This window comes from Microtus pennsylvanicus, chromosome 10, assembly GCF_037038515.1.
Source record: "Microtus pennsylvanicus isolate mMicPen1 chromosome 10, mMicPen1.hap1, whole genome shotgun sequence".
NCBI classification, from domain to species: Eukaryota; Metazoa; Chordata; class Mammalia; order Rodentia; family Cricetidae; genus Microtus; species Microtus pennsylvanicus.
Genome location: NC_134588.1, coordinates 80,134,307 through 80,147,284, shown reverse-complemented (window position 1 = coordinate 80,147,284; position 12,978 = coordinate 80,134,307). Strand labels below are relative to the sequence as shown.

The 12,978-nt window shown below is 37.7% G+C and overlaps 1 protein-coding gene across 1 annotated transcript in view; it reads left to right on the top strand.

The window, feature by feature from the left end:
• Nucleotides 1-12,978, top strand: part of Ptpn20 (protein tyrosine phosphatase non-receptor type 20) — a 69,726-nt gene that overhangs the window by 45,687 nt on the left and 11,061 nt on the right. Inside the window, exon 4 of the mRNA XM_075987349.1 lies at nt 8,648-8,738. Coding sequence (XP_075843464.1) covers nt 8,648-8,738 — 91 coding nt within the window. The remainder of the gene's footprint in view (nt 1-8,647; nt 8,739-12,978) is intronic.

Genomic DNA, 12,978 nt, shown 5'->3' with positions numbered 1-12,978 from the left:
TCCCCTTGCCCTACAACCTCTCCAGCATAAGCTATCATTAATGTTTTTGGTCTTAGCCATTCTGACAGGTGTAAGATGGTATCTCAAAGTTGTTTTGATTTGCATTTCCCTGATAGCTAAGGACGAAGAACATGTCCTTAAGTATCTTTTGGCCATTTGAAATTATTCTGATGAGAATTCTGTTTAGTTCAGTACACTACTTTTTAGTTGGGTTATTTAGAATTTTAATTTCTAATTTCTTGAGTTCTTTATATATTTTGGAGATCAGTCCTTTGTCTGATGGAGGGTTGGTGAGGAGTTTTTTCCCATTCAGTAGGCTGCCTTTTTGTCTTATTGACTGTGTCCTTTGCTTTACAGAAGCTTCTCAGTTTCAGGAGTTCCCATTTATTTATTGATGCTCTTACTGTCTGTGCTACTGGGGTTATATTTAGGAAGTGGTCTCCTGTGCCCGTGCATTGAAGGTTACTTCCTCTTCTCTATCAGGTTCAGTGTGGTCAGATTTATGTTGAGGTCTTTAATCCATTTGGACTTGAGTTTTGTGCATGACAACAGATATGGATCTATTTTCATTCTTCTACAGGTTGACATCCAATTATGCCAGCACCATTTGTTGAAGATGCTTTTTTTTCATTGTATCTTTTTTGCTTCTTTTTCAAAAATCAGGTGTTCATAGGTATGCGAATTAATATCTGGGTCTTCAATTAGATTCCATTCGTCAATGTCTCTGTTTTTATGCCAATACCAAACTGTTTTCATTACTGTAGCTCTTTAGTAGAGCTTAAAGTCAGGGATGGGAATGCCTCCAGCAGTTTCTTTATTATATAGGATTGTTTTGGCTATTTTGGGTTTCTTGTTTTTCCATATGAAGTTGAGTATCGTTCTTTCAAGGTCTGTGAAGAATTGTGTTAGGATTTTGATGGGGATTTCATTAAATCTATAGATTGCCTTTGGTAAGATTGCCGTTTTTACTATGTTGATCCTTCCTATCCAAGAGCATGGGAGATCTTTCTATTTTCTTGTATCTTCTTCAATTTTTCTTCAAAGACATAACTTCTTGTCAAATAGGTTTTTCATGTCCTTTGTTAGTGTTACCCCAAGATATTTTATGTGATTTATGGCTATAGTGAAAGGTGATGTTTCTCTGATTTCCCTCTCATCTTCTTTATCCTTTGTGTGTAGGAGGGCTACTGAATTTTTTGAGTTGATCTTGTATCCTGCCACTTCACTGAAGGTGTTTATCAGCTGTAGGAGTTCTCTGGTAGTTTGGGGGGCCACTTATATACACTATCATATCATCTGCAAATAGCGAAAGTTTAACTTCTTCCTTTCCAATTTGAATCCCCTTGATCTCCTTATGTTGTCTTATTGTTATTACTAAAACTTCAAGAACTATGTTGAAGAGATATGGAGAGAGCGGACAGCCTTGTCTTGTTCTTGCTTTTAGTGGAATCTCTGAGTTTCTCTCCATTTAATTTGATGTTAGCTGTCGGCTTGCTGTATATTGCTTTTATTATATTTAAATATGATCCTTGTATCCCTAATCTCTCCAAGATCTTTATCATGAAGGGATGTTGAATTTTGTCAAATGCTTTTTCTGCATCCAATGAAATGATCATATGTTTTTTTTCAGTTTATTTATATGGTATATTACATTGATTGATTTTCGTATGTTGAACCAGCCCTGCATCTCTGGGATGAAGCCTACTTGGTCATGATGGATGATATTTTTTATGTGTTCTTGGATTCAATTTGCCAGAATTTTATTGAGAATTTTTGCACCCATGTTCATGAGTGAGATTGGTCTGTAATTCTCTTTCTTTGTTGAGTATTTGTGTGGTTTTGGTATCAGGGTAACTGTAGCTTCATAAAAAGAGTTTGGAAATGAACCTTCTGTTTTTATTATGTGGAACACTTTGAGGAGTATAGGTATTAGCTCTTCTTGAAAGTTCTGGTAGAATTCAGCACTAAAACTATCCAGCCTTGGGCTTTTTTTGGTTGGGAGGTTTTTTTGTATTTATTTATTTATTTATTTATTTATTTATTTATTTATTTAGGATTTCTACCTCCTCCCCGCAACCGCCTCCCATTTCCCTCCCCCTCCCCCGATCAAGTCACCCTCCCTCATCTGCTCGAAGAGCAATCAGGGTTCCCTGACCTGTGGGAAGCCCAAGGACCGCCCACCTCTATCCAGGTCTCCTAAGGTGAGCATCCAAACTGCCTAGGCTCCCCCAAAGCCAGTACGTGCAGTAGGATAAAAAACCCACTGCGATTGTTCTTGAGTTCTCAGTATTCCTCATTGTCCTCTATGTTCAGCTAGTCCGGATTTATCCCATGCTTTTTCAGACCCAGGCCAGCTGGCCTTGGTGAGTTCCCGATAGAACATCCCCATTGTCTCAGTGTGTGGGTGCGCCCCTCGTGGTCCTGAGTTCCTTGCTCGTGCTCCGTCTCCTTCTGCTCCTGATTTGGACCTTGAGATTTCTGTCCCATGCTCCTCTGTCTCCTTTCATCGCCTGATGAAGGTTAATATTCATGAGGATGCCTATGTGTTTGTCTTTGGGTTCACCTTCTTACTTAGCTTCTCTAGGAACATGCATTACAAGCCCAATGTCCTTTATTTATGGCTAGAAACCAAATATGAGTGAGTACATCCCATGTTCCTCTTTTTGGGTCTGGCTTACCTCACTCAGGATAGTGTTTTCTATTTCCATCCATTTGTATGCAAAATTCAAGAAGTCCTTGTTTTTTACTGCTGAGTAATACTCTAATATGTATATATTCCATACTTTCTTCATCCATTCTTCCGTTGAAGGGCATCTAGGTTGTTTCCAGGTTCTGGCTATTACAAACAATGCTGCCATGAACATAGTTGAGCATATACTTTTGTTGTATGATAGGGCCTCTCTTGGGTATATTCCCAAGAGTGGTATTGCTGGATCCAGGGGTAGGTTGATCCCGAATTTCCTGAGAAACCGAAACACTGCTTTCCAGAGTGGTTGCACAAGTTTGCATTCCCACCAGCAATGGGTGAGTGTCCCCCTTTCTCCACAACCTCTCCAGCAAAGGCTATCATTGGTGTTTTTTATTTTAGCCATTCTGACAGGTGTAAGATGGTATCTTAAAGTTGTCTTGATTTGCATTTCCCTGATCGCTAGGGAAGTTGAGCATGACCTTAAGTGTCTTTTGGCCATTTGAAGTTCTTCTGTTGAGAATTCTCTGTTCAGCTCAGTGCCCCATTTTATAATTGGATTGATTAGCCTTTTACGGTCTAGTTTCTTGATTTCTTTATATATTTTGGAGATCAGACCTTTGTCAGTTGCGGGGTTGGTGAAAATCTTCTCCCAGTAAGTGGGTTGCCTTTTTGTCTTAGTGACAGTGTCCTTTGCTTTACAGAAGCTTCTCAGCCTCAGGAGGTCCCATTTATTCAATGAGGCCCTTAATGTCTGTGCTGCTGGGGTTATATGTAGGAAGTGGTCTCCTGTGCCCATGTGCTGTAGAGTACTTCCCACTTCCTCTTCTATCAGGCTCAGTGTGTTCGGACTGATATTGAGGTCTTTAATCCATTTGGACTTGAGTTTTGTGCATGGTGATAGATATGGATCTATTTTCATTCTTTTACAGATTGACATCCAGTTTTGCCAGCACAATTTGTTGAAAATGCTGTCTTTTTTCCATTGTATACTTTTAGCTCCTTTATCGAAAATCAGGTGCTCAAAGGTTTGTGGGTTAAAGTCAGGGTCTTCTATTCGATTCCATTGGTCGACTTCTCTGTTTTTATGCCAATACCAGGCTGTTTTCAATACTGTAGCTCTATAATAGAGTTTGAAGTCAGGGATGGTAATGCCTCCAGACAATCCTTTATTGTATAAGATTGTTCTGGCTATCCTGGGTTTTTTGTTCCTCCATATAAAGTTGATTATTGTCTTCTCCAGATCTGTGAAGAATTTTGATGGGATTTTGATGGGGATTGCATTGAATCTATAGATTGCTTTTGGTAGAATTGCCATTTTTACTATGTTGATCCTCCCAATCCAAGAGCAAGGGAGGTCCTTCCATTTTCTGGTGTCTTCTTCAATTTCTTTCTTCAAAGACTTATAGTTCTTGTCGAATAGGTCTTTCACTTCCTTGGTCAGGGTTACCCCTAGATATTTTATGCTATTTGTGGCTATCGTGAAAGGTGATGCTTCTCTGATTTCCCTCTCTGCTTCCTTATCCTTAGTGTAAAGGAAGGCAACTGATTTTTTGGAGTTGATCTTGTATCCTGCCACATTACTAAAGGTGTTTATCAGCTGTAGGAGTTCTTTGGTAGAATTTTTGGGGTCACTTATGTAAACTATCATATCATCTGCAAATAACGAAAGCTTAACTTCTTCCTTTCCAATACAAATCCCCTTGATCTCCTTATGTTGTCTTATTGCTATTGCTAGAACTTCAAGCACTATATTGAAGAGGTATGGAGAGAGTGGACATCCTTGTCGTGTTCCTGATTTTAGTGGGATGGCTTTGAGTTTTTCTCCATTCAATTTAATGTTAGCTGTTGGCTTGCTGTAAATAGCTTTTATTATATTTAGGTAGGATCCTTGTATCCCTATTCTCTCCAAGACCTTTATCATAAAGGGGTGTTGAATTTTGTCGAATGCTTTTTCAGCATCTAATGAAATGATCATATGATTTTTTTCTTTCAGTTTATTTATATGGTGGATTACATTGATAGATTTTCGTATGTTGAACCAGCCCTGCATCTCTGGGATGAAGCCTACTTGATCAAGGTTGGGAGGTTTTTGATGGCAGCTTCAATCTCCTCACAGTTTATAGGTCTATTTAAATTGTTCACCTGGTCTTGATTTAATTTTGGTAGGGGTATTTATCTAAAAAAATTGTCCATTTCTTTTACATTTTCCAGTTTTGTGGAGTATAGATTTTCGTAGTAGGACTTAATGATTCTCTGAATTTCCTCAATGTCCGTTGTTATGCCCCCCCTTTTCATTTCTGATTTTGTTAATTTGAATATTCTCTCTCTGCCTTTTGATTAGTTTTGATAAGGGTTTGTCAGTCTTGTTGATTTTTTCAAAGAACTTGCTCTTTGTTTCATTGATTCTTTGGATTGTTTTCTGTATTTCTATTTTGTTGATTTCAGTCCTCAACTTGATTATTTCCTGTTTTCTTCTCCTTTTGGGTGAGTCTGCTTCTTTTTTTTTCTAGAGCTTTCAGGCATGCTGTCAGGTCATTGATGTGAGCTTTCTCCATTTTCCTTATGTGGGCACTTAATGCTATGAAATATCCTCTTAGCACTGCTTTCATGGTGTCCCATAGGCTTGGATATGTTGTGTCTTTATTTTCATTGAATTCAAGGAAGATTTTAATTTCTTTCTTTATTTCTCCTTGACCCAGGAGTGGTTCAGTAGTTGACTGTTCAGTTTCCGTGAGTTTATAGGCTTTCTGGGAGCAGTATTGTTGAATTCTAACTTTATTCCATGGCAATCTGATAAGACACAGTGGATTACTTTAATTTTTTGTATCTGTGGGTGTTTGCTTTGTTACTGAGAATGTAATCAATTTTAGAGAAGGTCCCATGAGGTGCTGAGAAGAAGGTATATTCTTTTTTGTTGGGGTGGAATGTTCTATAAATGTCTCTTAAGTCCATTTGATTCATTACATCTGTTAGTTCTCTTATTTCTCTGTTAAGTTTCTGTCTGTTTAATCTGTCCATTGTTGAGAGAGGAGTTTTGAAATCTCATATTATTGGTGTGTGGGGTTTGATGTGCGATTCAAGTTTCGGTAATGTTTCTTTTACATATGTGGGTACTCTTGAATTAGGGGCATAGATATTCAGGATTGAGACTTCATCTTGATGAATTGTTCCTGTTATGAGTATAAAAATGTCCTTTTCCATCTCTTCTAATTGATTTTAGTTTGAAATTAATTTTATTAGATATTAGAATAGCCACACCTGCTTGTTTTTTAGGTCAGTTTCATTGGAAAAATTTTTCCCAATGCTTTACTCCAAGGTAGTGTCTGTCTTTGAGGTTGAGGTGTGTTTCTTGTAAACAGAAGAATGCTGGATCCTGTTTACATATCCATTCTCTTAGCCTGTGTCTTTTTATAGGTTAATTGAGACCATTGATATTAAGTGATATTAATGACCAGTGGTTGTTGGCTCTGGTTATCTTTTGGTAGTCATGTTTGTGTGTTTCCCTTCTATGGGCTATGCTGGTGGTGGGTTATCAGATGCCTGTGTTGTTGTGAGTATAGTTAGCTTCCTTGGGTTATGGCTTTCCTTCTAATACTTTCTGTAAGGCTGGGTTTATTCATGTGTATTGTTTAAATCTGTTTCTGTCATTGAATATCTTGTTTTCTCCATCAATGGTGAATGAAAGCTTTGCTGGGTATAGTAGTCTGGGCTTGTATCCATGGTCTCTTAGTGTCTGCAGCACATCTATCCAGGACCTTCTGGCTTGCATGGTTTCCACTGAGAAGTCAGGTGTAATTCTGATAGGTTTTCCTTTATATGTTACTTTACCTTTTTCTTTTGCAGCTCTTAATATTTTTTCTTTATTCTGTATGCTTTGTGTTTTGATTATTATATGGCGAGGGAATGTTTTCTTTTTTTGATCCAGTCTATTTGATGTTCTGTAAGCTTCTTGTACCTTCATAGGTATATCCTTTAAGTTGGGAAAGTTTCTATAATTTTGTTGAATATATTTTCTGTGCCTTTGAGCTGGAATTCTTCTCCATCTTCTACCCCTTTTATTCTCAGGTTTGGTCTTTTCATGGTGTTCCAGATTTCCTGAATGTTTTGTGTTAAGAATTTGTTGGATTTAGTGTTTTCTTTGACCAACGAGTCTATTTCCTCAATAGAATCTTCAGTGCATGAGATTCTTTCTTCTATCTCTTGTATTCTGTTGGTTATATTTGTCTCTGTAGTTCCTGTTCATTTACCCAGATTTTCCATTTCCAGAGTTCCCTCGGTTTATGTTTTCTTTATTTACTCTATTTCAGTCTTCAAATCTTGAACTGTTTCCTTCACCTGTTTGATTGCTTTTTCTTGATTTTCTTTGAGGGATTAATTTCTTCCAGTTTTTTTTATCTCCTCCATTTCTTTAAGGGAGGTTTTCCACTTTCGCTTTAAAGGTCTCCATCATTTTCATTAAGTAATGTTTAAAGTCATTTTATTCTATATCTTCGGGTTAGGATGATCAAGTCTTCCTGTTGTGTGTCCTCTGGGTTCTGATGGTAATATGTTGCTTTTTAGGATGTTGGAGGAGTTCTTGCATTGGTGCCTTCCCATCTCTTCCTTCAGCTCTTATGTCTCTTATGTCCATGAAGAATTGGTCTCCATGGAGCTTGCAGGGAACAATGTGTTGGGGGCAGATTAGATGACTGTCTAGCAGACAAGCTACCTGCTGGCTGCTCTTATGTCCACCAAGTATTGGTCTCCACGGAGCTCGCAGGGAAGGACGCTTTGTGGGTGGGGTATATGGCTGTCTAGCAGACCAGCTCCCTGCTGGTGCTAGGAATGCAGAAGGCACCTGGGGAGGGGGGAGCCCTGGCCTTTCTCCCACGTGGAGGTTTTAGGGAGTGGGGGGTCCGGAGTCCCAGGGCCACTGTTGTCTCACCTCTTATGTCCACCAGGTATTGGTTTCTATGGATCTCGTAGGGAATGATGCCTAGTTTTATCCTATCTCTGAGCTAGATGAGATGCTCTAGGCTCTCGTTACTATGTTACATCCACCCTTCCTGCATCCTTCCACTCACTTTACTTTTCTCATAGTTGTTTTGATAGTTCCCTAAGACCAAGGCTAAATTCTGCTTACTCTCTTGGTGTTTTCTTATGTATCTTTAGACACTATCATTAACACTATTATTTCTATAAGTCACATATTTGATAAGTATTCTTTATTCACTGCTTTAGGATGGGAAAATTTTCTAGTTTGTCTTTTTATTCCAATATCTAGAACTAAATGCTTAATAAATTTTGGTGAATTCATACTTGTTTAAGAATTTCTTTTGAGGAGCTGTAGAGATAGCCCAGCCATTAAAAGCCCTGGCCACTCTTCCAGAGGTCCTGAGTTAATTCCCAGCAATCACATGGTGGCCCACAACTATTTATAGTGGGGTCTGATGCCCTCTGCTGGCATAAAGTCACACATCAGATCCAACATTCTTATATGCAAAATAAATAAATCTTATAAAAAGAAAAAAATCTTTTGAGAGGAAGAGCTTTCTTTAGTCATTATCCCAGCTATAATTTCTTCAAGCAGTAAATTTTAAGGCTTCTTATAGGGTTTTAAAATGTTTCTGTTATAGGTTTTTTTCTATAAAATGATAGCGTTATAATTAGATCCTAATAATTAAATACTCTTTCATTTTTTTTATGAAAAAGTAAACAATAGTGTTCAGGGAAAAAACTATCTTGAGAATTACATTTTTTTAAAAAAATCAAGCAACTCATTGATTCATTCTCTTAACTTAGTATATTCTATGTAGCTATCCTTATTAGACGAGATTCAAGTTTTTCTTTTTTGTTGTGTAACATTGAATAGCAGGTCATATCACAATCACACAGAATTTAAGGATAATCAGTGCTAATCAAATGGAGGGTTTTCTTCTTTTTAAATGGTAAATATGTGGTTTGTTTTACTTTCTGCAGGAGTTAGAACAAATGACTGTGCCTGATGACTTCAACTCTGGGAATGAACTACTCAACAAAGACAAAAACAGATACCGAGATATTCTTCCATGTAAGCTGAGAGCATTTTAAATTATTTTCCTGTTAACAGTTGGGAAAAGGTAAAAACTGACTTTCTGCGTGACACATTTTGAACTTTATCATGAAGAACTCTAGTAGCAAGGACCTGTGGCATCTCTTCTGAATACTGTCAATGAGTTCTTTATACAGCCCGTTAGTCTGATTGCCATCTAAAACAAAGTCTGTTTATTAAGCTGCCATCTGTCACCTGGTAGCCAAAGCCCGGCTACCTTCCCTAGAGTTTGTTTAAACATTAAAATACAGTGGGGCTATTTATGTCTTCTGCCCTAGACATTCATGCTAACTCATCAATCTACTGCCCAACAGGCAGCAGCTTTATTATATCAACAGGGTTCTACCTGTAGCTTCCATGCATTGGGCAGAAGGTAGAACGGTGTTCTCTTTTCTGTATATTTGTCACCATATTTGTCAATCTCAACCATCCAGAGAACAGAAAGAAAAATAAGATACTGCAGACTTAATGGAAATTTTATTTTATGATCATCTCTTTCAAAATCAGAATTTTCTAAGTCAAATTTACCATTTTTTTAAATAACTTGACCAGCTTCCATTATTAACTACTGTCTTACTGTAACCATCCACTGTTCAAGCCAGAAGGCTGGGTCATTTGTTATACACAAAATGTGCTTGGAAGTTCTTTCCCTCTGACGTCTCTAATGCCTCTGGAATCCCCCACCCTTCTCTGTTGACAGTGTTGCCAATCTGGACTGAATGTCTCTCACCTCTCAGCTGTTTTCGTCTTCATTCTGCCCCTTTCCTACCCATTCACAAGAGCTGCTGAGGGATTTTCATAGTGAGGACACCCAGCCATCCTCTTCTGTGACCCTCTGTTACAGTCATGCTGATTTTCTCTGTGGTGTTTGTCTGCTTGTCTCTGTACCTGCTTTATGTTTCTAAAAGTTATTCTTTTTCTTCCCTCCAAATGATTAAATCTTCAACCCATGCAAGAATGGCCTCCTTTCTCTGCTGTAGTTATCCCTGTCATCTAGAGCTTGTCAGTTCAGCCTCTGTTGTTTTCCACAAAGCTAGATGTGCTGATTTCCCACGTGTCCTAGTGTCTTGTTAGTGAGTACTTTTCCCACTTTCCAAATTATTCTTTAATGATTTTTGCTGTTTCTCTAGAGAGAATCAAAGCAGGACACTGTCTGCCAAGATAAAATAGACACCTTTGTGTTTTGTCAGCTCATACCAGCTTAAATAACATTGATTATAAATCAATGAGTACCTTCTCAAGATGGTTAAAATGATGTTCTTTGTTATCTTCTGTGAGACAATATGAAATTCACTAGTACTTCTGAAAATCAGATCCATAACTATCCACTATGCAACATTTTAGTGTTGCAAACCATTTGGTGCTACACTGAAAGGTCAAAGGTCTCATATATTGACTTTTATCCCGATATGTGCAATTATTCATCAAGGAAACTGAAAGTCAAAAAGATTTTAAAAAATGATCCTCTCAGGATTTTAAGAGGGAATAAGTGCATTTTAAGAGTAAAGTTTATGTGTACTTGATCCTGGTTGAGTTCTATCCTGGGCACAAAGGTTGACAAGGAGGTACAGAGACACAAAAAAAGTTCACTTAAATGGTTAAAAATAGGAAAATCATCCTAAAGTTTTTGCTTTATTTAAACTATAATTCAACTAAGTTCTGATTTAAGATTTGCTTACTTCATAAAACAGTCTAGTCTAAGATGATTGTCAGCCTGTGTATGTGATAACCATGGCACAGTCTAGTCTAGCGTGATCTGAATGTCATCCTGTGTAGGTGAGAACCATGACACGGTCTAGTCTAGCGTGCTCTGAATGTCATCCTGTGTAGGTGAGAACCATGACATGGTCTAGTCTAGCGTGATCTGAATGTCATCCTGTGTAGGTGAGAACGATGACACGGTCTAGTCTAGGAACTGAATGTCATCCTGTGTAGGTGAGAACCATGACACGGTCTAGTCTAGCGTGCTCTGAATGTCATCCTGTGTAGGTGAGAACCATGACACGGTCTAGTCTAGCGTGATCTGAATGTCATCCTGTGTAGGTGAGAACCATGACACAGTCTACTGTGATCTGATTATCAGCCTGAATAGGTGGAAACATGACAGTCTAGTGTAATTTGAATGTCGGCCTGTGTAGGTAAGAGCCATGACACAATCTAGTGTGATCTGAATGTCAGTCTGTGTAGGTGAGTACCGTGACATGGTCTAGTCTAGCGTGATCTGAATGTCATCCTGTGTAGGTGAGTACCGTGACATGGTCTAGTGTGATCTGAATGTAAGCCTGTGTAGGTGAGTACCATGACATGGTCTAGTGTGATCTGAATGTCAGCCTGTATAGGTGAGAACCATTGTACAATCTAGTATGATCTGAGTGTCAGCCTGTGTAGGTGGCAACCATTACACAATCTAATCTATCTGAGTGTCAGCCTGTGGAGGTGGGAAAACATCTTTGGTTTCTTCATCACATATACAGAGGAAGTTCTAACGACATGTCAAGAAGGCCAAAATTCATTTATTTTCTTCCACTTCAGTTAGTCTTCACCTTCTAAAGTCTAACATGCACATATATTATTTATGTAATATATTGTTTAAAATATTAAAACATGAATCAGATTTCAGTTGTCATTGTATTAACTGTGAATAGTTGCAAACATAGCAAATATGGCTGTTCACTCCTAAGTGTGCAAATTACTGTCAGTAAAAGATGGGCAGCATACCAAGGACTAACCTGACTTCCTTCAAAATCTGTTTGTGTTGTGTGAACAAACAGCAAAGCATGCAGTTGTATGCTGTGCCCTTCATCTCCCAGTGAGAACCCACGTGGCATTCTACAAAGATATCAGTCATTGGCAGCTAAGAAAAGAAAAATTATAATTCTGGGGATACAATTAGAATTTAAAACACCTGACCTTATAGAATAAATAGTTGGCTGGGAGCATTTGATATTGAAAAAAGGAGTCTCTTTTGCTGCACCCAGGGACTTGCTGAAGGGTGGCTTACCAAAATAAAAGCAGGAAGTTTGGGATGACCAGGATGAAGAGCACCTAAAAGTGTGCTGGTTTTACATTGCAGGAACTCTAGTTCCTTGACAATGGAAACACAGAGGCAAAATGATAGGAACAAATGCAAATGTAGGCGGGGTCATGACAATCAAGATAGAATAAGAGGCTCGCCCTGAGTTATACATTGAAAGGAAGTGAAAACCCTGTTCAAACTAAAAATGAAGGGCTTTTATTATCAGTGTTTCTAATGTTTTAGATTAGTATTCAAAACAAATACAAATCTTGCTTTAATTTTTTTCTGTGTATTTATAGTCAACAGGAAAAATTTTAAAGCTTTGACAAAAATTGTAAGGGCCATGAAACAATGATATTTTTCTATTGATTATTAAGATTTTTGAAACTTCATTTTGCATAGTCATATTTTGACCTTGTACCATCATGCAAAGCAAGGAAGGCCTTTATTACAAGGGTTTCCAGGTGGAAACACAATATAGTGTATTTATTTAACACTTTATAACTGGCAAACCATTTTAATGGCTATAAAGGAAGTGAAAACACATTGTATGTCAAGTATCCAACTCCAAGTGGAATATCTTTTCAGTTACTTGTCTCTAGGTCAAGATAGTGTCTCAGATTTCTGGATATTCTTTATAAAAATGCAAGGAGGGCAGGGAAGATAATAATATGGTTAGCTGCATATTTATATAAAAATTCTCTAATCTTCATACTTTTATATAAAAATGGACTCAAAATAGGTCACAAAACTAAATATAATAAAAGTCATATTTGGGTCTGGAGAGATGGCTCAGTAGTTAAGAATTCTTGTTGTTCTTCCATAGGACACAAGTTCAGTTCCCAGCACCCATGTCAGATGGCTCACAACTGCCTGTAACTCCAGTTTCAGGCAGTCTGATGTCTTCTTTTGTTCTCTACACATGTGTATGCATACACACATGTGCATACACACATTACATATGGCATAGACACACAGATACATACACAAATACATATAAAATATTTTAAATTAAAAACATAAACGCATACAACTTCTTGGAGTAAAACCAAAGAAAATTTTTTAGCATCATTAGATTAAGTAAAAAATTTCTCAGCAGGACACAAAACTCTGAAACTGCTAAAGGAAAAATAATTAGACTTCATCAAACATTTTTTTAAAAAAATGTGCTTTTAATTATGCCATGTTAAAAACAAAATGGCA